Here is a 24006-nt window from a genome sequence, read left to right on the forward strand (position 1 = left end):
CCGTGGGTGGTTTTGGCGGGCCGTCCTGACCCCCAAACATCCCTCCTCCCTCCCTGGCGTGAAAGGGCTGAGATTTGCTCCGGCACCCTACGCGCCTGACGTTATAATGCACCTGGGGTGGGCTGCGACCTCCCAGCTGGGCCTTGTTCCTCGAAGAGACAGGAGACTAAGAGACAATGAGCTGAGTGAGGAGCCCAGGAACCCGGGTTCCGAACAGCTGCGTAGAATGCGAGCGGCCAAATGGTGGAGAATCTGGCCGGGTAAAAGGAGACGGAGGACTGGGGATCGAACGGATGTAGGGGATTGGACGCCGTGGCTCGAAGGGGGCGGGGATAGAACGCGGGGATTGGAAGGAGGCGGGGATAAAACCCGGGACCTGAATACCCGGCTAGGGACACGAGAGACAGGAATCGGGGTTTCTGGGTGACGGTGATCTCGGGGTGGGCAGGACTCCAAAGGCCCGTCGACCCGGTGGTGGACTCCTTGCACTGGGATTGGACATATGCAAGCGGGAGATTTGGGGCCGGCGCTCAAAATCGGGGGGCGGGGGTGGACTCGGGTTTGGACCCCAGGATCCGATCAGCGGACCCCTGATTCAACGTGGTAAGTACTGGACCCCAGGGGCTCGGGCTCCGGCGGGGCCTGGAGTCCTGTGTCTAGGGTTGGGCGTGCAAGCCTCTCCATCACTTGTCCTCGACGCTCGCCTCCGCTCACAGCCTCAGCATCCCAGGCTGCGAGGCATGCGCAGTGGGTGCTTCCTTCCCCATTCCCTCCAGCACGGGCGGGGGGAGGGGACGCTGAGCGGATGAATTTATAGACACCATCCCCCTCGCCTTGGCATGAGAAGCGGAAATGGGGTGGACAGCGTCAATGTCTAACAGGTGTTTGTTTCATATGGGTCTAAAACTAATGTTTTTCTCAAGACCCCGCAACTCAGCCTGGACGAGTTTCCCTCCTCCACCCACCCCCGAATCTTGAGAATCCTGTACTGGGGGGAGGGCACTGCCCCCGCACCATGTTCTTGGGAGAGCAGGTAAAGGGGTTAACGCGAGCTATCCCTCTGGCCTCTCTATGCGTTCCCAGAGGTCCCGAATTGACGTCCTTCCCTCAAAACCTCCGGGTCTACAAACCAGGACCCTCAGGACCCTTCAGGTGCTCAGAGAAGGATGAGCTAGGTTATATAGTCCTGGGTCGGCGCAAAAAGGCAGCTGAAAGCGTGAGATCCCGGGTCTGAGGGAGGAGGGGCTGGGGCCTGGGCTTCTGAGTCTGAGGGAGGAGGGGCTGGGGCCTGGGCTTCTGGGTCTGAGGGAGGAGGGGCTGGGGGCCTGGACTCCTGGATCTGAGAGAGGAGGGACTGGGGCCTGGACTCCTGGGTATGAAGGAGGAGGAGGGGCTGGGGGCCTGGACTCCTGAGTCTGAGGGCGGAGGGGCTGGGGTCCTGAAGTATGACTCTGCCCGACTCAGGGCTCCAGCGTGACATGGCTGAAGCGCACCAGGCCGTGGGCTTCCGACCCTCGCTGACCTCGGACGGGGCTGAAGTGGAACTCAGTGCCCCTGTGCTGCAGGAGATCTACCTCTCTGGCCTGCGCTCCTGGAAAAGGCATCTCTCACGTTTCTGGGTGAGGAGCGGTGCTGGTCGGTTTCCTTCCAGGGATCCAGGTTTCTGCTTCCGGGATGTCTGAGGCGCACTTCCGGCATTTCAGCTGGTTCATTTCTGGGAGACTATCACCCCTTTTTCCGAGAATTTCGATGTCTGCTCCCAGGACCCCTTTAGCAATTTCTCCGTGGCTCACTTCTGGGATCCACAGCCCCACCTGCTGAGAACCTCTGCTCACTTCTTTCACCCAAGAGGGGAACTGGGCCCCCCAAAAACTACCCACTTCCAGTTTCTAGAACTCCATATCCTTCCCTTATGGTGAAATTATCATTTCTCCCTTTCATCTCCAGCTTCTTTTGTAGTTGTTGTTTCTGAGACACAGTCTCACTCTGTCGCCCAGGCTGGAGTGCAGTGGCGGGATCTCAGCTCACTGCAACCTCCGCCTCCTGGGTTCAAGCAATTCCCTGCCTCAGCCTCCCAGGTAGCCGGGATTATTGGCGCACGCCACCATGCCTGGCTTATTTATTTATTTATTTATTTATGAGACAGAGTCTCACTCCGTTGCCCAGACTGGAATGCAGTGGGGTGATCTTGGCTCACTGCAACCACCTCCCAGGTTCAAGCGATTCTCCTGCCTCAGCCTCCCGAGTAGCTGGGATTACAGGCATGGATTATACGCCCAGCTAATTTTTGTATTTTTAGTAGAGACGGGGTTTCAACATGTTGGCCAGGCTAATCTCGATCTCCTGACCTCAACTGATCTGCCTCCCAAAGCGCTTGGGTTACAGGAATGAGCCACCGCGCCCAGCCCAAACTCCTGCCCTTTGTCCCTGTTCTGGAATGCGCATGCCCAATGTGTAACCAGCACCCATGTCTGTCCCAGGGTTCCTGGTTCTAGAACTCTTGCACTGTCTCCATACAGGGACTCCCTGCTTGTCACATCCTCTGTGTGTGAACTGGGGTCTCGAACACCTGTGGGGTCATGATTGAGTTTGAATCCTGACTCCACCGCTTAGTAGCTGTGTCATCTTGGGCAAGCACCTCTCTTGGAGTTGCAGTTTCCCCTCGTGGAAAACATGGGTGTTGACAGCACCTCCCTCACAGGATAGCCTTGAAGACTAAATTAATTCTTCTATGTCCTGGCCCATGGCGAGGTCTGAGTGTTAGCTTCTGATATTGTTCTTCATTCATTCCCCATATATTTATGGGGCATCCGGTAAGGGCCTGGCCCTCTTTAGCATGGAGAACACAGCAGAGATCAACAGACAGAATCACGCCTGGGCACTGCGGGCTCACAGCTTTAATCCCAGCACTTTGGGAGGCTGAGGCAGGAGGATCACTTGAGCCCAGGACTTGGACACCAGCCTGGGCAACATAGGGAGACCCCATCTCTATTAAAAAAATAAAGACAGGTCGGGCGCGGTGGCTCATGCCTGTAATCCCAACACTTTGGGAGGCTGAGGCGGACGGATCATGAGGTCAGGAGATTGAGACCCTCCTGGCTAACACGGTGAAACCCTGTTTCTACTAAAAATACACACACACACACACACACAAATTAGCCTGGTGTGGTAGTGGGTGCCTGTAGTCCCAATTACTCAGGAGGCTGAGGCAGGAGAATGGCGTGAATCCGGGAGGCGGAGCTTGCAGTGAGCCAAGATGGCGCCACTGCACTCCAGCCTGGGCAACACAGCGAGACTCCGTCTCAAAAAATAAATAAATAAATAAATAAATAATAAAGACAGAATCCTGCTTTTATGGAGTTCTCATTCGAGTTGGGGGAGAAGGCAATAAAACAGATGAGCAAAACAGAAGGCAGTAAAACAGATGAGCAAAATATAGGGTATGGTGACATTCTATAGTGTCATCTGATATTGATGGTGACACATGCTATGGTGAATGATAAATCGGGTAGAGAAGAGTGATGTGGGGGTGTTGCAGTTAAATAAGGGGGTGGCAGGCCAGGTGCGGTGGCTCACGCCTGTAATCCCAGCACTTTGGGAGGCCAAGGCAGACAGATCACGAAGTCAGGAGTTCAAGACCAGCCTGGCCAATATAGTGAAACCCCATCTCTACTACAAATACAAGAATTAGCCGGGTGTGGTGGCAGGCACCTGTAATCACAGCTACCTGGGAGGCTGAGGCAGAAGAATCACTTGAATCCAGGAGGCAGAGATTGCAGTGAGCCAAGATTGTGCCACTGCACTCCAGCCTGGGTGACAGAGCAAGATTCCGTTTCAAAAAAAAAAAAAAAAAAGGGCGGGGTGGGGGCGGCCAGGAGGATCTCCTGAAGCTGAGATGCTTCAGCAGGCTAAACTGAACCTCTGTGGTCTTGTTGGTTGTGAAATCTGTTCCAGTTGGCAAACAGCCACTGCCTTGAACTCCGAACCCCTCTCCCGCCCTTCGCCTGGGACTCCTTGGGCCTCAGGCCAGTCTACCAACTAAAGTGTTAACATGTGACCATCCTCGGCCGGGCGTGGTGGCTCACACCTCTAATCCCAGCACTTTGGAAGGCCGAGGCGGGCAGATCACGAGGTCAGGAGATCAAGACCATCCTAGCTAACACAGTGAAACTCCGTCTCTACTAAACATACAAAAAAATTAGCTGGGCGTGGTGGCAGTCACCTGTAGTCCCAGCTACTTGGGAGGCTGAGGCAGGAGAATCGTGTGAACCCAGGAGGCGGAGCTTGCAGTGAGCCGAGATCATGCCACTGCACTCCAGCCTGGGCAACAAAGCGAGACTCCGTCTCAAAAAAAAACAAACATGTGGCCATCCTTTTCGTGTGTTTAAATACATACATACATAGATACATACATATTTATAGATCTATAAATATATACATGCACACACATATATATGATAACATTGCATGGAGAAAAATGCACAATTTTTTTTTTTTTTTTTTTTGAGACGGAGTTTTGTTCTTGTTGCCCAGGCTGGATTGCAATGGCGTGATCTTGGCTCACTGCAATTTCCGCCTCATGGGTTCAAGCTATTCTCCTTCCTCAGCCTCCCAAGTAGCTGAGATTACAGGTGCCTGCCACCACGCCCGGCTAATTTTTTGTATTTTTAGTATAGACAGGGTTTCACCATGTTGGCCAGGATGATCTCGAACTCCTGATCTCAGGTGATCCACCCGCCTTGGCCTCTCATAGTGCTGGGATTACAGGCATGATCCACTGCACCTGGCCTTTTTTTTTGACATGGAGTCGGTCTGTTGCCAGGCTGGAGTGCAGTGGCGTGATCTCGACTTACTGCAACCTCTGCCTCCTGGGTTCAAGTGATTCTCCTGCCTCAGCCTCCAAGTAGCTAGGACTACAGGCGTGTGCCACCACGCCAAGCTAATTTTGTATTTTTAGTAGAGACGGGGTTTCACCATGTTAGCCAGGATGGTCTCGATCTCTTGACCTCGTGATCCGCCCACCTTGGCCTCCCAAAGCACTGGGATTACACGCATAAGCCATTGCCCCTGGCCTTTTTTTGGAGACAGCGTCTCACTCTGTTGCTGTTGCCCAGGCTGGAGTGCAATAGCAGGATCTTGGCTCACCGCAACCTCCACCTCCTGGGTTCAAGCAATTTTTCTGCCTTAGCCTCCTGAGTAGCTGGGATTATAGGTTCCCACCACCATGCCTGGCTAATTTTTGTATTTTTAGTAGAGATGGGGTTTTGCCATGTTGGCCAGGCTGGTCTGGAATGCCTGACCTCAGGTGATCCACCCGCCTAGGCCTCCCAAAGTGCTGGGATTACAGGCATGAGCTACTGCGCCCGGCCAAACCCCAGTGTTTTCGTTTGTAAAATGAGATCATCTTAGTACTTACTTCACACGGTTTGGGGAGGATTTAAATTGTTAATCCTTGTAAATGGCACCTGGAATGTAGTAAGTGCTCATTAAACGTTAGTTAGCTCTCTGAGGCTTCCAAAGGAGTTTAGTTAGTAACGCAGTGCTGTTGTTCATTCCTCATTCATTCCATGCCCTGGTACTTCTAGAAGGCCTTACTGAGCTCCAGACCCTGCTCTGAATAGGGATCATTTTTCTTTTTCTTTTTTTTTCCTTTTTTTTTTTTTTTTTTGAGACAGGGTCTTACTTACTTTGTTACCCAGGCTGGAGTGCAGTGTCACCATTACAGCTCACTTCATCCCTGAACTCCTGGGCTCAAGCGATCCTCCTGCTTCAGCCTTCCAAGTAGCTGGGACTAAGGTGTGTGCCACTGTGCCTAATTTTTTTTTTTTTTTTTTTTGGAGACCTTGTTTTGCTCTGTCATCCAGGCTGGAGTGCAGTAGCGTGATCTTGGATCACTGCAACTTCTGCCTCCCGGGCTCAAGCGATTCTCGTGCCTCAGTCTCCCAAGTAGTTGGGATTACAGGTGCCTGCCACCATGCCTGGCTAATTTTTGTATTTTTACTAGAGACGGATTTCACCATGTTGGCCAGGCCAGTCTCGAACTCCTGGCCTCAAGTGATCTGCCTGCCTCAGCCTCCCAAAGTGTTGGGATTACAGGCGTGAGCCACCGCTGGTCTTGAACTCCTGGGCTCAAGGGATTCTCCTCCTTGACCTCCCAAAGTGCTGAGTTTACAGGAGTGAGCCACCACACCCGGACTGTTCTGCCTTTGACAGCCTCCCCTTCCAGGTCCTGCCTCAGAATATCCTCCTCCAGGGAGCCCTCCCTGATGCCCTCGAACTGTAACTTGGCAGCACAGGGCTCCTCCTATTTCTTGCCCTATAGCAATTAATACTTACTTCATTCTGGACTGACCTCGCTGAGGGCAGGACCTGGATCTCTCTGTTCCCTACTAGATCTTCAGCCTCCAGCTCAGGGCTCTGCACTGGGTGCTCAGTAATGTCTGGGGATGGCACAGAACAGGGGCTCAGAGGAGAGGGCAGATGATTGAATGGATGCCCTTTCCTCCCCACAGAATGACTTTCTCACCGGTGTGTCTCCTGCCAGCCCCCTCAGTTGGCTTTTCCTCTTCAGTGCCATCCAGCTTGCCTGGTTCCTCCAGCTGGATCCTTCCTTAGGACTGATGGAGAAGATCAAAGAGTTGCTGCCTGACTGGTGAGGTCCCCCCACTCCAGCCCAGTAACCCCCAATCACTCTCCCTTCACCCAGTAAGTTCCTCTGTCATTGTGGTGTACCTGCTAAAGAAAAGTAACCTCTGAGACTTACATTGGGTCAGATTAATAAGAGTATAGCATGAAGAAAAAGGAGGTGAGGCCAGGCACAGTGGCTCACCCCTGTAATCCCAGCACATTGGGCATTGGGAGGCTGAGGTGGGTGTATCGCTTGAGGTCAGGAGTTCGAGACCAGCCTGGCCAACATGGTGAAACCTTGTCTCTACTAAAAATACAAAAATTAGGCCGGGCATGGTGGCTCATGCCTGTAATCCCAGCACTTTGGAAGGCTGAGGCACGTGGATCAACTGAGGTCAGGAGTTCAAGACCAGCCTGGCCAACAGGGTGAAACCCCGTCTCTACTAAAAATACAAAAAATTAGCTGGGCGTGGTGGCAGGAGCCTGTAATTCCAGCTACTAGGGAGGCTGAGGCAGGAGAATCGCTTGAACCCGGGAGGTGGAGGTTGCAGTGAGCCGAGATTGCGCCATTGCACTCCAGCTTGGGTGACAAGAGCGAAACTCCATCTCAAAAAAAAAAAAAAAAAAGGTGTGAGCTTTGCTGGGCACAGTGGCTCATGCCTGTAATCCCAGCACTTTTGGAGGCCAAGGCAGGAGGATCACTTGAGCCCAGGAGTTTGAGACCAACCTAAGCAACATGGTGAAACCCCGTCTCTACTAAAAATATCAAAAAATTAGCCAAGTGTGGTGTCACTTACCTGTGGTCCCAGCTACCCAGGAGGCTGAGGTGGAGATCACCTGAGCCCAGGAGGTCGAGGCTGCAGTGAGCTGAGATCATGCCACTGCATTGCAGCCTGGGCAACAGAGTGACACCCTGTCTCAAGAAAAAAAAAAAAAAAAATAGCCAAGCATGGTGGTTTACACCTGTAATCCCAGCACTTTGGGAGGCCGAGGTGGGCAGATCACCTGAGGTCAGGAGTTTGAGACCAGCCTGGACAACATGGTGAAACCCTGTCTCTACTAAAAATACAAAAATTAGCCGGGTGTGGTGGTGCGCGCCTGTAGTCCCAGCTACTCAGGAGGCTAAGGCAGGATAATCACTTGAACCTGGGAGGCGGAGGTTGCGGTGAGTCGAAATTGTGCCACTGCACTTCAGCCTTGGTGACAGAGCGAGACTCTGTCTCAAAAAAAAAAAAAAGTATGAGCTTTGCCCGTCTCTAGTCATGTAGTCTTAGGCAGGGATCTCATCGTTGTTGATTGTCAAGGCCTTCATCTGTAAAATGAGGGTATGAATAATTGCTTCTTAGTGTGCTTGGAAGAATTAATCAAAATCCTGCCTGTCGGCCGGATGTGGTGACTCACACCTATAATCCCAGCACTTGGGGAGGCTGAGGCGGGTGGATCACCTGAGGTGAGGAGCTTGAGACCAGTCTGGCCAACATGGTGAAACTCTGTCTCTACTAAAAATACAAAAATTAGCCGAGTGTGGTGGCGGGTGCTTGTAATCCCATCTACCTGGGAGGCTGAGGCAGGAGAATTGCTTGAACCTGGGAGGCGGAGCTTGCAGTGAGGCGAGATCATGCCACTGCACTCCAGCCTGGGTGACAGAGAGAGACCCCGTCTCAATTAAAAGAAAAAAAAATCATGCCTGTCATATAGTCAGTAGAGTGCCAGGAGGTCCTCATGGGAGTGGCTGCATTATTTTTATTGAGTTATTGTGATCTTCAGGAAGGGTCTGAAAACTGGGTGCAGGTGAGATGTCAGGTCTAGTTCTCGGATGAGTCCTCCCGGGGAGGAAGGTCCACATTTTGTGCAGATGGCCCCAAAGAACAGACCCAGGATCAGATGTAGACAATTCCAAGAGGGAGGCCGGGCACAGTGGCTCACACTTGTAATCCCAGCACTTCGGAGGGCTGAGGCAGGAGGCTTGAGCTCAGGAGTTGGAGACCAGCCTGGGCAACATAGAGACCCCTGTCTCTGAAAAAAAAAAAAAAAAAAATTCCTAGAATGCTAGATTTACCCCCAGTCTACAGAGGGAAAGTGATTTGACCCAAGTCCTCCAGGTGACATTTGCAAACTTTGCAAACAAACATGTTGATTTAATGTAGCTTTAGACCAGCTTTTCCTAAATATAAGCTTGTATTGGAATTACCTGGATGGGTTGTTAAATCGCTGACTATGGCCAGGTGCTGTGGCTCACACCTGTAATCCCAGCACTTTGGGAGGCCCAGGTGGGTGGATCACCTAAGGTCAGGAGTTCGAGACCTGCCTGGCCAATGTGGTGAAACCCTCTCTACTAAAAATGCAAAAAATTAGCTGGGCGTGGTGGCGGGCGCCTGCAGTCCCAGCTACTCGGGAGGCTGAGGTAGGAGAATTGCTTGAACCCAGGAGATGGAGGTTGCAGTGAGCCGAGATCGTGCCACTGCACTCCAGCCTGGGCGACAGAGTGAAACTCCATCTCAAAAACAAAACATGCCGGGCGCCTTGGCTCACGCCTGTAATCCCAGCACTTTGGGATGCCAAGGCAGGCGGATCACGAGGTCAGGAGATCAAGACCATCATGGCTAACACGGTGAAACCTCATCTCTACTAAAAATACAACAAACAGCCGGGCGTGGTGGTGGGCACCTGTATTCCCAGCTACTCCGGAGGCTGAGGCAGGAGAATGGCGTGAACCCAGGAGGCGGAGCTTGCAGTGAGCTGAGATAGCACCACAGCACTCCAGCCTGGGTGACAGAGCGAGACTCCATCGCAAAAACAAAACAAAACAAAAAAAACGCTGATTGCTGGACCCCACCCCGAGAGATTCTGGCTTGTTAGGTCTCAAAGGCGCCCAGGAATATGCATTTCGAACAAGCTCCCAGGCAGTGCTCCCAGGAGCCACAGTTTCAGAACTATTGCCTTAGAGTAGTGATAGCTGGAAGGAAAAAGTGTCCCCTCAATAGAAATAATGGCTGTCATTTATTAAACACCTACCAACTTCCATGGAAAGTGACTTTGGAAGCTTGGTGCTGCCACAATGGGAGGGGGCTGGAGGGGGTGATAGAGCTCACACCTACTAAAATGACAACAATGGGTTTCTCTGTCTGACAGCCAAAAGATCAGCGCAGGGGCTGGAGGGGGCTGGAAGGGAGGGAGGTTCTGAGGCCAGGAGACCCAGGCCCAGCCTCTGTTTCTCTCCCCGCAGGGGTGGACAACACCACGGGCTCCGGGGGGTCCTGGCAGCCGCGCTGTTTGCCTCGTGTTTGTGGGGAGCCCTGATCTTCACACTGCACGTGGCCCTGAGGCTGCTTCTGTCCTACCACGGCTGGCTTCTTGAGCCCCACGGAGCCATGTCCTCCCCCACCAAGACCTGGCTGGTATGGGAGGGGCAGAGCCCTGCTCAGGCTCTCCTGGGACCCGCTTATCTATTCCCCTCTCTCTGGGTCTCTGTCCCCCTCTCTCTGGGTCTCTGTCCCTCTCTCTCTGGGTCTCTTCCCCCTCTCTTTCTGGGTCTCTGTCCTCCTCTGTCTCTGGGTCTCCATCCCCCTCTCTCTGGGTCTCTGTCCCCCTCTCTCTCTGAGTCTCTGTCCCCCCCTCTGGGTCTCTACCCCCCGACTCTCTCTGGGTCTCTGTCCCCCTCTCTCTCTGGGTCTCTGCCCCCCTCTCTCTCTGGGTCTCTGCCCCCCTCTCTCTCTGGGTCTCTGTCCCCCTCTCTCTGGGTCTCTGCCCCCTCTCTCTCTGAGTCTCTGTCCCCCTCTCTCTGGGTCTCTGTCCCCTGTCTCTGGGTCTCTGTTCCCTTCTCTCTTGGGGTCTCCGATGCTCTTAAGTCTCTGTGTCCTCTTTGGGTTTCTGTCCCACTGTCGACCCCTGCCCCCTCAACTCCCTGGCCCCGGTGAGGGGTTAATGACCCGGTAACTCCTCCTCCCCAGGCCCTGGTCCGCATCTTCTCTGGCCGCCACCCGATGCTGTTCAGTTACCAGCGCTCCCTGCCACGCCAGCCCGTGCCCTCTGTGCAGGACACCGTGCGCAAGGTGGGCCTGGGAGCGCGCAGACGGGCTGGGGCGGCCGGGGCGGGCCGGGGGCGTGACCTGCCCTCTTCTCCCCTTTAGTACCTGGAGTCGGTCCGGCCCGTCCTCTCAGACGAGGACTTCGACTGGACCGCGGTCCTGGCGCAGGAATTCCTGAGGCTGCAGGCGTCGCTGCTGCAGTGGTACCTGCGGCTCAAGTCCTGGTGGGCGTCCAATTATGTGAGTCCCGCCACCGCCACCAACGCCCCACCTGAAAGGCTAATGTTGTGAGCTCGCCTGCTAAACTTGCGAGTTATACGCCCCACCCCCACGACATGCCCACAACCCACACGCCCCCAGCCCCCAAGGGTCAATACACTGAGCCCCGCTCACATACAACTATACCCTAACCTCAACATATATATATATATTTATATATATATATAAGCTTATATATTTATTTTTATATATGCTCATAACATATATATGCTCTCTCTATATATTTAATGTTGAAGTTTGGGGTATAGATGCTCCAGTATTCTGAGCTTCACCCTTGATCTTCCAAAGTTTGAACCAGAATTCCAGGACTTAGCCCTGGCGCAGTGTCTCATGCCTGTAATGCCAGCAGGTTGGGAGGCCAAGGCAGGCGGATCACGTGAGGTCAAGGGTTCAAGACCAGCCTGGCCAACATGGTGAAACCCCGTCTCTACTAAAAATACAAAAATTAAACGGGTCTGGTGGCGCACGCGCCTATAATCCCAGCTACTCGGGAGGCTGAGGCGGGAGGATTGCTTGAACCCAGGAGGCAGAGGTGGCACTGAACTGAGATCGCGCCACTGCACTTCGGCCTGGGCCACAGAGCAAGACTCTGTCTCAAAAAAAAAAAAAGGAAAAGAAAGAAAAAAAAAAAGACAAAACCAAAGGAGTTGAATGGTGAGGAGTGGTGGGAGAGGCCTGAACTCCAGACTGAGGATCCTGGACTCTTTCCTGGGGGTACTAGGGAGCCATGGGAGGGTTTGGAGCAGGGAAGGGGCAGGGTCAGCTTTGGTGTGGGGGAAAGACTGGAGGGCGGGAGGCTGCAGAGGAAGCTACCGTGAGACCTACCATTGTAGGTCATTGAGACACTGGGCTCGGATGAGAAAAGCTGCGGCAAGAGTGAGAGGGGAAGGGAAGAGGGTCCCCGGCAGAGCCCCACGGGGCAGCTACGTGGAAGCCTCAGTTGGTCAAACCCAGCGAAGGGGACGAAATATCGGAGAAGTAAAAGGGAACGCAGGCCTTGCTTTTCTGGTTAAATATTTTTTTCTTCACACTTTTGGACAAGATTCTGTTTACACATACACACACACACACACACACATTTCTTTCTTCCCTTCCTTCCCTCCCTCCCTCCTTTCCTACCTTCTTTCCTGCCTGCCTGCCTGCCTTCTCTCTCTCTTTCCTTCCTTTTTTTCTGTCTCCTTCCTTCCTTTTTTTTTTGAGATGGAGTCTCACTCTGTTGCCCAGGCTGTAGTGCACTGGCACCGTCTCAGCTCACTGCAAGCTCTACCTCCCAGGTTCACGCCATTCTCCTGCCTCAGCCTCCCATACCTGGCTAATTTCTTTTTTTTTTTTTTTGTATTTTTGTATTTTTAGTAGAGATGGGGTTTCACCGTGTTAGCCAGGATGGTCTCGACCTCCTGACCTCGTGATCCGCCTGCCTCGGCCTCCCAAAGTGTTGGGATTTACAGGCGTGAGCCACCGTGCCCGGCCTCTTTCTTTCTTTCTTTCTCTATCTTTCTCTCTCTCCCCCTCCCTCCCTTTCTGTCTCTCTCTCCTCTCTCCCTCCCTCCCTCCCTCCTTCCCTCCCTCCCTCCCTTCCTTCCTTCCTTCCTTCCTTCCTTCCTTCCTTCCTTCCTTCCTTCCTTCCTTCCTTCCTTCCTTCTCTCTCTCTTTCCTTTTTCTTTCTTGGAAGGGGTCTCACTGTCACCCAGGCTGGAGTGCAGTGGCGTGATCAAAACTCACTGCAGCCTTGACCTCCCAGGCTCAAGCCATCCTCCCATCTCAGCCTCCTGAGTAGCTGGGACTACAGGCATGTGCCCCCAAGCCCGGCTAATTTTTAAATTTTTTGTAGACATGGGGTCTTGCTATGTTGCACAGACTGGTCTCAAACTCCTAGGCTCAAGCTATCCTCCCACCTCAGCCTCCCAAAATGCTGGGATAACAGGTGTGAGCCACTGCGCCCAGCCTGTATATTTTATTGTACCTCCAAGCCAACTGCCAGTGACACACGCACCATTTTTTTATGTACAACAACAACAACAAAAAACCCTACAAGAGCAGCTAAACCGTGACACAGTGCTTTCTTTTGTGTTTTTCATTGTTTGAATTTTATCATGGTATTGGCAAGGCCACAATTTTCATGTATTTACACATATGTATATTATTTCACATATTTATTGTTTTATAAATTTTACATTTATGTTCTGTTTTTCTTTTTTTGGGGGGACGGAGTTTCACTCTTGTTGCCCAGGCTGGAGTGCAATGGTGCGATCTCAGCTCCTTGCAACCTCTGCCTCCCCGACTCAAGCGATTCTCCTGCCTCAGGCTACTGAGTAGCCGGGATTATAGGCGTGCACCACCACGTGTGGCTAATGTTTGTATTTTTAGTAGAGACAGGGTTTCATCATGTTGGCCAGGCTGGTCTTGAACACCTGACCTCAGGTGATCCACCCGCTTAGCCTCCCAAAGTGCTGGGATTACAGGCAGGAGCCACTGCGCCCAGCTGTACCTTGTTCTTTCCACCAGCTATGTAATATTCCACTGCCGGAGCGTAACAGGGTTTAGCTAACTGATCCCCCATGGATGGATTTCTAGGTGATCGCTAGTTACTGACTACGATGGCTGACTTCTTTGGCTCCATCCTCCCTGCCTGACACAGGAGCATCGGGGGCCTTCCCTGTCCTACTGTCCCTCCCCCAACAGGCCCCAGCCCCTCACTGTGTGTCTCCCCACCCCGCTCCCAGGTCAGTGACTGGTGGGAGGAATTTGTGTACCTGCGCTCCCGAAATCCGCTGATGGTGAACAGCAATTATTACATGATGGTGAGAAGGGGAGGGGTGAGGTTCATAGGCCCCAGGTCTAGGGTTGGGGGGTACCTGGGCGGAATGTGACGGTCATGCTCAGTGACCTGGATCTAGATGCGCCATCTGGGATTCATCATTCCACCCTCTTTTGGGGTCAGGACCTGTATTTGGGTCAGTGGCTCCATCGGGGGCAAACCTGACCCTGGGTGTTTTGCCATCCCCTCTCCCGGTCCGCAGGACTTCCTGTATGTCACACCCACACCTCTGCAGGCAGCTCGCGCTGGGAATGCCGTCCATGCCCTCCTCCTGTACCGCCACCGCCTGAACCGCCAGGAGATACCCCCGGTGAGAGGGCCCCAGTGGGTTAGGGATGGAGGTGTGGTCCTGTGGCCTTTGGGCCACGTGGGTCCTGGAAGGCAGCTCACAGCCCACGGTTTCCTGCAGACTTTGCTGATGGGAATGCGCCCCTTATGCTCTGCCCAGTACGAGAAGATCTTCAACACCACGCGGATTCCAGGGGTCCAAAAAGGTGAGACCCTCTCCTGTCCCCACTGATGGAGGCAGAACAATATAGTGGCTAAGAGCATGTTTTCTGGAGTCCGCCTGACTGAGCTGGGAACCATTGCTTCCTTGCTGTGTGACCTTCTGCACGTTATTACCCTCTCTGAGCCTCAGCTTCCACTAAAGTGGGATAATAATTGTACCTAGGGGCTGGGCGCAGTGACTCATGCCTGTAATCCCAGCACTTTGTGGGGCCGAGGTGGACAATTGCTTAGGCCAGGAGTTCGAGACCAGCCTAGGGCAACGTAGTGAGATCCGGTCTATATACAAAATTTAAAAATTAGCCAGGCATGGTGATATGCGCCTGTGGCCCCAGCTAATCAGGAGCCTGAAGTGGGAGGATCACCTGAGCCCGGGAGGTTGAGGCTGCAGTGAGCTGAGATCTCACCACTGCACTCCAGCCTGGCGACAGAGTGAGACCTTGTCTCCAAACACTAAGTAAATAAAAGTCCTAGGGTGCTGATGATTACTAGGGTACTTTGAACAACTGACGACACCTAAGAAGTGTATAATAAATGGTCGCTATTTTTATGTGTCTGGCCTTCCTGCCCCCATGCTTCTGCCAACGCCACCCCTAGACTACATCCGCCACCTCCATGACAGCCAACACGTGGCTGTCTTCCACCGGGGCCGATTCTTCCGCATGGGGACCCACTCCCGAAACAGCCTGCTTTCCCCGAGGGCCCTGGAGCAGCAGTTTCAGAGAATCCTGGATGATCCCTCACCGGCCTGCCCCCACGAGGAACATCTGGCAGCTCTGACAGCTGCTCCCAGGTAAGGGTCGGGGGTCAGGGGTCAGGGGCTCTCAGAGGCCGCCAGTGTCCTGAGACTGTGGAAGGGCAGGGTGGGGCCAGGTGGCGGCTGGGCAGGATGGACTCAGGCACATCCCGGGCCCTCCAGGGGCACGTGGGCCCAGGTGCGGACATCCCTGAAGACCCAGGCAGCGGAGGCCCTGGAGGCGGTGGAAGGGGCCGCTTTCTTTGTGTCACTGGATGCTGAGCCCGCGGGGCTCACCAGGGAGGACCCGGCAGCATCGTTGGATGCCTACGCCCATGCTCTGCTGGCCGGCCGGGGCCATGACCGGTGAGTGAGTCTTGGGATGGGGCCCCCAGATGTGGCACCCGAGAATCCAGTATCAGACCTAGGACCCCCGACAGTAGACAGCCAGACCCTGGAGCCCACACCTGCAGAGTCTGTAGACCAGGGGCTGCATAGAGCTAAGGACCCCAGACCCAGTGCTTTGGGACCTGGAGACCTCTGACCTGGGGAACCCCTCGACCTGGGACCCAAGACCTATAAACCAGACCCAGTGACCCCCAAATCTGAGACTCCCAAACCCCTGAGCTGGACCCTCCGACCCAGAGAACTCAGCATCACAGACCCAGAGACCCCAGATCTGAGGACCACCAAACCCAGGACCCCTAGGCCCAGGGACCCCAGACTTGGCAACCTCAGCCTCAGAACTTGAACCATTCAATCCTCAGGCCTTAATGCAGGCACCCCAAATCCATGGCCCCAGACCCAGACTTCCAGACCTAGAGATTCTCAGGCCTGGCAGGCATCACTGAATTCCTAGGCCCCAGGGGGGTCCCGCTGACCTTCCAGCACCCCCAAAAGCCTTGAACCTTCCTCGGCAAGTTTCCTAAAAATCTCCAAACTCCAGACTGGGCGTGGTGGCTCATGCCTGTAATCTCGGCACTTTGGGAGGCCGAGAGGGGCAGATCACCTGAGATCAGGAGTTCAAGACCAGCCTGGCCAATATGGTGAAACCTTATCTCCACTAAAAATGCAAAAATTAGCTGGGCATGGTGGTGCATGCTTGTGATCCCAGCTACTTGGGAGGCTGAGGCGGGAGAATCACTTGAACCCTCAGCTACTTGGGAGGCGGAGGTTGCAGTGAGCCGAGATTGCGCCACTGCACTCCAGCCTGGGCGACAAGAGTGAAACTCCATCTCAAAACAAACAAACAAACAAAAAAACAATCTCCAAACTCTAAATCCCAGACATGTCTTGGAGACCTCCAGGACCATTACTGGGGACCCCCAATGGTCCTAGAGATCCCCATACCAGCACCCCAATGGATTCCCACATCTTCCCATCTAGAAAACCCCCTCAAGTCCCACAGAAAGCACTCTGAGGTCCCCGTGCCCCTCGCTCTTGGTGACCCATCTGAACTCTCCCCGACAGCTGGTTTGACAAATCCTTCACCCTAATCGTCTTCTCTAACGGGAAGCTGGGCCTCAGCGTGGAGCACTCCTGGGCCGACTGCCCCATCTCAGGACACATGTGGGAGGTAGGGCGGCCAGCCCTCCCTGGTTCTGCGGACCCCCGCCCCATCTCCAAAGACCGTCCTCTCCAGCGCCTTAGTGTCAGAAGAAAAACTGAGGCTTGGCCGGGCACGGTGGTTCATGCCTGTAATCCCAGCATTTTGGGAGGCTGAGGTGGGCGGATCATGAGGTCAGGAGTTCGAGACCAGCCTGGCCAACATAGTGAAACCCTGTCTCTACTAAAAATACAAAAAAATTAGCCAGGCATGGTGGTGTGTGCCTGTAATCCCTGCTACTTGGGAGGCTGAGGCATGAGAATCACATGAACCCGGGAGGTGGAGGTTGCAGTGAGCTGACATTGTGCCACTGTACTTCAGCCTGGGCGACAGAGCAAGAATACATCTCAAAAAAAAGAAAAGAAAAACTGAGGCTCAGGGAGAGGCAGAGGCTGGCCCAGGGTCACCTGGCAAAGAAAGGGGACTGGGATGAGGACCTTCCTTTGATGAGTTGGTAACTAGGGCTCAAAGAAGGGAAGTGATTTTCCCAGAGTCACACAGCGAGGAGTTACAGAGCAAGAAGATGACTCCAGGCTGGGTGCAGTGGCTCATGCCTGTAATCCCAGCACTTTGGGAGGTCAAGGCAGGAAGATCAATTGAGCCCAGGAGTTTGAGACCAGCCTGGGCAACATAATGAGACCCTGTCTACAAAAAACGTTAAAAAAAAAAAAAACTAGCCAGTCATGGTGGTACATGCCTGTGGCCCCAGCTACTCCGGAGGCTAAGGCAGGAGGATGGCTTGAGCCCAGGGGTTTGAGGCTGCAGTGAGTTATAATTTCACCACTGCACACCAGCCTGGATGACAGAGCAAGACCCTGTCAAAAAAGGAAAAGAAAATAAGGACAGTAAACACCAGTTGAGTATTGGTGTTAGTCCTGTTCTTGATGAACATGAACCTGAGACCGCATCTGTGAATATCAGAGGTTTCTGTTTCTCAGGGACTGCCCCCTACCCGAAAAAGGGATGTATGGAAAGAGGTCCCGGGTTAGATGGCCTCAGTCCACAGGGAGGAAGGGACTCTGACAGCCTCTGTTTGCCCACAGTTCACTCTGGCTACAGAATGCTTTCAGCTGGGCTACTCAACAGACGGCCACTGCAAGGGGCACCCGGACCCCACACTACCCCAGCCCCAGCGGCTGCAATGGGACCTTCCAGACCAGGTGAGGCTGGGTTTCTGGGCCTCTCCTCCAAGTCCCCAGATTCCTAGCCTTGACTTCAAACTCATCCCCACCCCCAATCTGAACGTGAAAATCAACCCCATTCCTACCCCCAACCCGAAACCCATGCTTCCCCCACCCCCAAATCAGGCCAAATGCATCCACAACCTCAAACCCCAACACGAACCTCATCCCCAGCCCCAACTCCAACCCTCCTCCCACTGCCAATCCCATCCTCAACCCCAACCCCATCTCTACCTGTTTCAGACTCAAAAACCACCACTGTCCAACCCCAGCACCAACCCCTACTCCATTTTCCTTCCAAATCCATCTCCATACCCAATCCCATCCCAACACCACCTGAATTCATTCCCATGTTCATCCTAACTCCACCCCATACCAAACCCTAACCCCATACCCAACCCCAACCCCATCCTGTACTCAACCACGACCCCACTTCCAATGACAACCCATGCCCAACTCATCCCATACCCAACCTCAACCCCATACCCCACCCCAACCCCATCCCGTACTCAGCCACAACCCCACCTCCAACCACAACCCATGCCCAACTCGAATTCACTTTCCATACCCAACCCCTTCCCCGTTCTATTCCCAAACCACTCTCAGTCCCTCCTCCATCCCCATCCCCAACCCCAGCTTCAACTGTGGCCCAACCCCAATCTTGTTCCAGTCTACACCTGCCATCCCTATCCCCATTTTTTTTTTTTTTTTTGAGATGGAGTCCCGCTCTGTCACCCAGGCTGGAGTGCAATGACATGATCTCAGCTCACTGCAACCTCCGTCTCCCAGGTTCAAGCGATTCTCTTGCCTCAGCCTCCTGAGGAGCTGGGATTACAGGTGCCCACTACCACACCCGGATAAATTTTTGTATTTTTAATAGAGATGAGGTTTTGCCATGTTGGCCAGGCTGGTCTCAAACTCCTGACCTCAGGTGATCCAACCACCTCAGTCTCCCAAAGTGTTGGGATTACAGGCGTGAGCCAACGCGCCCGGCAGTTTTTTTTGAGACGGAGTCTTGCTCTGTACCCAGGCTGGAGTGCAGTGGTGCGATCTCAGCTCACTGCAACCTCTGCCTCCTGGGTTCAAGCGATTCTCCTGCCTCAGCCTCCCAAGTAGCTGGGACTACAGGCACGTGCCACCACAGCCAGCTAGTTTTTTGTATTTTTAGTAGAGACGGGGTTTCTCCATGTTGGTCAGGCTGGTCTCAAACTCCCGACCTCAGGTGATCCGCCCGCCTCGGCCTCCCAAAGTGCTGGGATTACAGGCGTGAGCCACCGTGCCCAGCCCCTATCCCCATCTTTAGTCTCATCCTTCAATTCTCTTCTCTTCTTTGTCCCCATTTCCATATTCTGCCGCAACCTTAACTCCACATCCACCTTCGCTTCCAGCCTTATTCCTGGCTTTCACCCTACCCCCATCTGTAACCCCAACTACTCCTCTTCCCTCCTCCTCTGGCAGATCCACTCCTCCATCTCTCTAGCCCTGAGGGGAGCCAAGATCTTGTCTGAAAATGTCGACTGCCATGTCGTTCCATTCTCCCTATTTGGCAAGAGCTTCATCCGACGCTGCCACCTCTCTTCAGACAGCTTCATCCAGATCGCCTTGCAACTGGCCCACTTCCGGGTCAGTTGGGTTCCCCATCCACAGCCCCCTCAGGGTCTCAGTCCACCTGAGCCCCCAAGACCTGCCCCTCCACGGTTCCTTGTGGTCGCTGCCATTGTGGGTTGGCCATCTTGAATTCTCTCTCCCAACCATTCTTGGGCTGGCTGGAGGAGGCTGGAGGTCTGGACAGAGATAGGTCAAGTCTGTAAGATTTCCTGAGCCCAGCTGACAGACTCCTCTTCTCCTCCCTGTCCCCCAGGACAGGGGTCAATTCTGCCTGACTTATGAGTCGGCCATGACTCGCTTATTCCTGGAAGGCCGGACGGAGACGGTGCGGTCTTGCACGAGGGAGGCCTGCAACTTTGTGAGGGCCATGGAGGACAAAGAGAAGACGGTGGGTGCAGCCCTCGTTTGAGGCTTCAGTCACTTCTGTTTACTCACTCATCCACTTGCAAACGTTGATGGGACCTACTGAAGCCAGCCTCCACGAGGGGCACAAGGGACAAGGGATGAATCAGACCTGGCCTCTGACTTCAAAGAGCTCACTGATGGGGGGAGACAGCCCAGCATGGTGTGATATCTGCTTTCATGGTGGTCTCACAGGGCACTGGGGGTGCACCCAAGAAGGAACCCCATTTCTTTTTTTTTGAGATGGAGTCTTGCTCTGTTGCCCAGGCTGGAGTGCAGTGGCACAATCTTGGCTTACTGCAACCTCTGCCTCTCTGGTTCAAGCGATTCTCATGCCTCAGCCTCCTGAGTAGCTGGAATTATAGGCACCCGCCACTATGCCCAGCTAATTTTTTTTTTTTGTGTGTAATTTTAGTAGAGACGGTGTTTCACCATGTTGGCCAGGCTGGTCTCGAACTCCTGACCTCAGGTGATCTCCCCGCCTCGGCCTCCCAAAGTGCTGGGATTACAGGCGTGAGCCAATGCACCTGGCTGGAACTCCATTTTTACAACGTAACTCTGCCCATTTAACCTCTTTGTGACTTGTGACCTTCCTTTGCACCCCTGTACCCTCTCTGCCCAGATCCCACCTGCCCCGCACCTCTTCTCCCTTGCCCTACACCTAGCCCCGCACCTACAAGGTATTGTGGTTCCATGGAAGGAGTTTGGACTCTGGGGCCAGACACACCTAGGAACCCGCCTGGCTCTCCCTGGCTGTGTGAACCTGGCCAAATGATTTCCCCTCTCTAAGCCTCAGTTCCCCATCTGTAAAATGGGGTTGATATTCCCACCTTGCAGGGATGTGGCAAGCTCAGTTGAGGCCAGATGTGCCGCAGGCCCAGCACTAAGTCGACTTCCTGTCTTTCCATGACCTGTGACCTCCCTGGGGACCCCAGGACCCACAGTGCCTCGCCCTGTTCCGCGTGGCAGTGGACAAGCACCAGGCTCTGCTGAAGGCAGCCATGAGCGGGCAGGGAGTCGACCGCCACCTCTTTGCGCTGTACATCGTGTCCCGATTCCTCCACCTGCAGTCACCCTTCCTGACCCAGGTTGGGGCACAGGGAAAGGGTTAGAGAGGGAAGTGGGAGACCATGGAAGAAGGGAGAGGTTTCAGGGAAGGAGGGTGATGTTGAAAAAGGACCCATCAAGGCCGGGCGCGGTGGCTCACGCCTGTAATCCCAGCAGTTTGGGAAGCTGAGGCAGGCGGATCACTTGAGGTCAAGAGTTCGAGACCAGCCTGGCCAACTTGGCGAAACCCTGTCTCTACTAAAAATACAAAAATTAGCTGGGCATGGTGACAGGCACCTGTAATCCCAGCTACTTGGGAGGGCTGAGGCAAGAGAATCCCTTGAACCTGGGAGGCGGAGGCTGTAGTGAGCTGAGATCGCACCACTGCACTCCAGCCTGGACGACAGAGCAAGACTCTGTCTCAAAAAAAAAAACAAAAAAACAAAAGGAGGGTGATGTTGAGAAAGGATGCATCAGCAGAGAAGTCAGTTGTGGGGGGGCGGCAAGGCAGAAGGCGGAGAGGCAACGGGACAACGGGAGCAGACAAAAGGGGAGAGGGTCAGTGGGGTGGGGATAGGAGGAAAGGGCGTGGTCAGAGGAGGGGCGTGGTCCGAGGGAGAAGAGGAGAGGGACGTGGGTGGTGAGACGAGTGAGGGGCGTGGCCAGATAGGGCGTGGTCAGGAGAAGGGCGTGGCTAGGGAGAAGGAGGCCCGGATATACGGGTAAAAAAAAAGCCAGGGACGCAGGGAGTGAAGTGGAGCCAAGGGCCGGACCTGCAGATCTCTGTCCTGCACATGTGATGGGCTCCTGTCCTCAGGTCCATTCGGAGCAGTGGCAGCTGTCCACCAGCCAGATCCCTGTTCAGCAAATGCATCTGTTTGACGTCCACAATTACCCGGACTATGTTTCCTCAGGCGGTGGATTCGGGCCTGTGAGTGGAGCTGGGGCGCGCTGGCCCCCAGAGGAAAGAGGGGGCTGGGGGGCCTGCACTCCTGCGTAGTGTGGGTGGAGGGGACCGGAGCTATTTTCTTCCCTTCACTCTTGCCGTCTCCAGGCTGATGACCATGGTTATGGTGTTTCTTATATCTTCATGGGGGATGGAATGATCACCTTCCACATCTCCAGCAAAAAATCAAGCACAAAAACGGTGAGACAAACGTGTATACCCACCAACTCCCTCTTTCCTCAGGAACCAGGAGTCTGGGCCCCCAGCCCTTCCTCCCTCAGACCCAGGATTCCAGGCCCCAGCCCCTCCTCCCTCAGACCCAGGATTCCAGCCCCAGCCCCTCCTCCCTCAGACCCAGGATTCCAGGCCCCAGCCCCTCCTCCCTCAGACCCGGGAGTCCAGGCCCCCAGCCCCTCCTCCCTCAGACCCGGGAGTCCAGGCCCCCAGCCCCTCCTCCCTCAGACCCGGGAGTCCAGGCCCCCCAGCCCCTCCTCCCTCAGACCCGGGAGTCCAGGCCCCCAGCCCCTCCTCCCTCAGACCCGGGAGTCCAGGCCCCAGCCCCTCCTCCCTCAGACTCAGGAATCCAGGCCCTTAGCCCTCTTGTTTCTCAGCCTCCAGGATCCCATCTCCCAGCTTCCCCTGGCTCTGACCTGTTCTCCTTCCAGGATTCCCACAGGCTGGGGCAGCACATTGAGGACGCACTGCTGGATGTGGCCTCCCTGTTCCAGGCGGGACAGCATTTTAAGCGCCGGTTCAGAGGGTCAGGGAAGGAGAACTCCAGGCACAGGTGTGGATTTCTCTCCCGCCAGACTGGGGCCTCCAAGGCCTCAATGACATCCACCGACTTCTGACTCCTTCCACCAGGCAGCTGGCCTCTCCGAGGAATAAGGGTGAAATTGCCACAGCTGGCTGACACAGGACAGGGGCAACTGGTTTGGCAACCCCATATCCAGGCCAATAAAGATATGTGAGCTGGGTGTGTGGTGTCTGCTATGCTCTTGGGCAGGGCAGGGGTGGAAGAGGTAAGGACCAGGGTGGAGGAGGACAGAAGCTCCTATCCATTCCCAGGCCCAGCCAGGGATTCCCAGTTGCAGTCACAGCTTCAACCACAGCCCGCAACACCTGCCCAGTGTACTTCATTTCCAGCTTCACTCATACCAAACCCAACCCGCCAAGGTCAGTGCCAATCAAACACAACCTCACAAGTCCTGAGCCTAATTCCTGCTGCCCCAACACCACTGTCCACCTCAAATCCATCTCCAGGCCGGGCGCGGTGGCTCATGTCTGTAATCCCAGAACTTTGGGAGGCCAAGGTGGGCGGATCATGAGGTCAGGAGATCAAGACCTTCCTGGCGAACACTGTGAAACCCCGTCTCTATTAAAAATACAAAAAAATTAGCCGGGCATGGTGGCGAGCACCTGTAGTCCCAGCTACTCGGGAGGCTGAGGCAGGAGAATGGCGTGAACCTGGAAGGCGGAGCTTGCAGTGAGCAGAAATTGTGCCACTGCACCCCAGCCTGGGGGACACAGCGAGACTCTGTCTCAAAAAAAAAAAAAAAAAAAAAAAAAAAATCCATCTCCAAACCTAAAGATCCAGCCACCCCAATTGACAATCCCCAAACGAACCCACGAAAATTTTTATTACCCAACCCCAACTCCAGCCATTTCTTTTTCTTTTTCTTTTTTTGAGAGAGAGTCTTGTTCTGTCACCCAGGCTGGAGTGCAGTGGTGCAATCTTGGCTCACTGCAATCTCTGCCTCCTGGGTTCAAGCAATTCTCCTGCCTCAGCCTCCCAAGTAGCTGGGACTACAGGCATCCGCCACCATGACCGGCTAACTTTTTTTGTATTTTTAGTGGAGACGGGTTTTTGGGGTTTCATCATGTTGGTCAGGCTGGTCTCGAACTCCTGACCTCAAATGATCCACCCACCTTGGCCTCCCAAAGTGCTGTGATTATGGGCATGAGCCGCTGTGCCTGGCCTACTCCAGCCATTTCAACCTCTTCCTCAATGACGGATTCAGCTCCCATAACTAGGAAATGCACTGCCCAGTGCACACCACCCTAATGCTGCCATCATTCCAGCAATCAGCAACTCCATGATGCCACACCCCACTATACACAACAACTCAACTACAGTTCGAACCACACAACCAACACAACGTCCAACTCCAAGCTCCACCATCCCCACCAAATATCCCTTCTCATTTCCACCATAACCCAC

The 24006-nt window shown here is 54.2% G+C and overlaps 1 protein-coding gene across 6 annotated transcripts; it reads left to right on the plus strand.

Annotated features, from left to right (window-relative positions):
* Nucleotides 1-187: 187 nt before the first annotated feature.
* On the plus strand, nucleotides 188-22762 carry CPT1C (carnitine palmitoyltransferase 1C). 6 transcript variants are annotated; one of them, XM_016936580.4, is made up of 20 exons: nucleotides 188-260; nucleotides 1084-1152; nucleotides 1465-1619; nucleotides 6513-6652; nucleotides 9854-10025; nucleotides 10578-10679; nucleotides 10758-10895; nucleotides 13658-13735; nucleotides 13955-14062; nucleotides 14162-14246; nucleotides 14857-15052; nucleotides 15179-15361; nucleotides 16466-16571; nucleotides 17645-17761; nucleotides 19241-19405; nucleotides 19644-19778; nucleotides 20728-20880; nucleotides 21657-21770; nucleotides 21894-21986; nucleotides 22451-22762. In XM_016936580.4, the coding sequence occupies exons 3-20, from the start codon at nucleotides 1479-1481 to the stop codon at nucleotides 22634-22636; spliced, it is 2412 nt and encodes an 803-aa protein (XP_016792069.1). In that variant the 5' UTR covers nucleotides 188-260; nucleotides 1084-1152; nucleotides 1465-1478; the 3' UTR covers nucleotides 22637-22762. The 6 variants fall into 6 exon arrangements, with proteins under 6 accessions (XP_016792069.1, XP_016792070.1, XP_063658153.1 ...); XM_016936581.3 differs by lacking the exons at nucleotides 188-260; nucleotides 1084-1152 and adding an exon at nucleotides 379-603; XM_063802083.1 differs by lacking the exons at nucleotides 188-260; nucleotides 1084-1152 and adding an exon at nucleotides 759-881.
* Nucleotides 22763-24006: the final 1244 nt, after the last annotated feature.

This window comes from Pan troglodytes, chromosome 20, assembly GCF_028858775.2.
Source record: "Pan troglodytes isolate AG18354 chromosome 20, NHGRI_mPanTro3-v2.0_pri, whole genome shotgun sequence".
Taxonomy (NCBI): Eukaryota; Metazoa; Chordata; class Mammalia; order Primates; family Hominidae; genus Pan; species Pan troglodytes.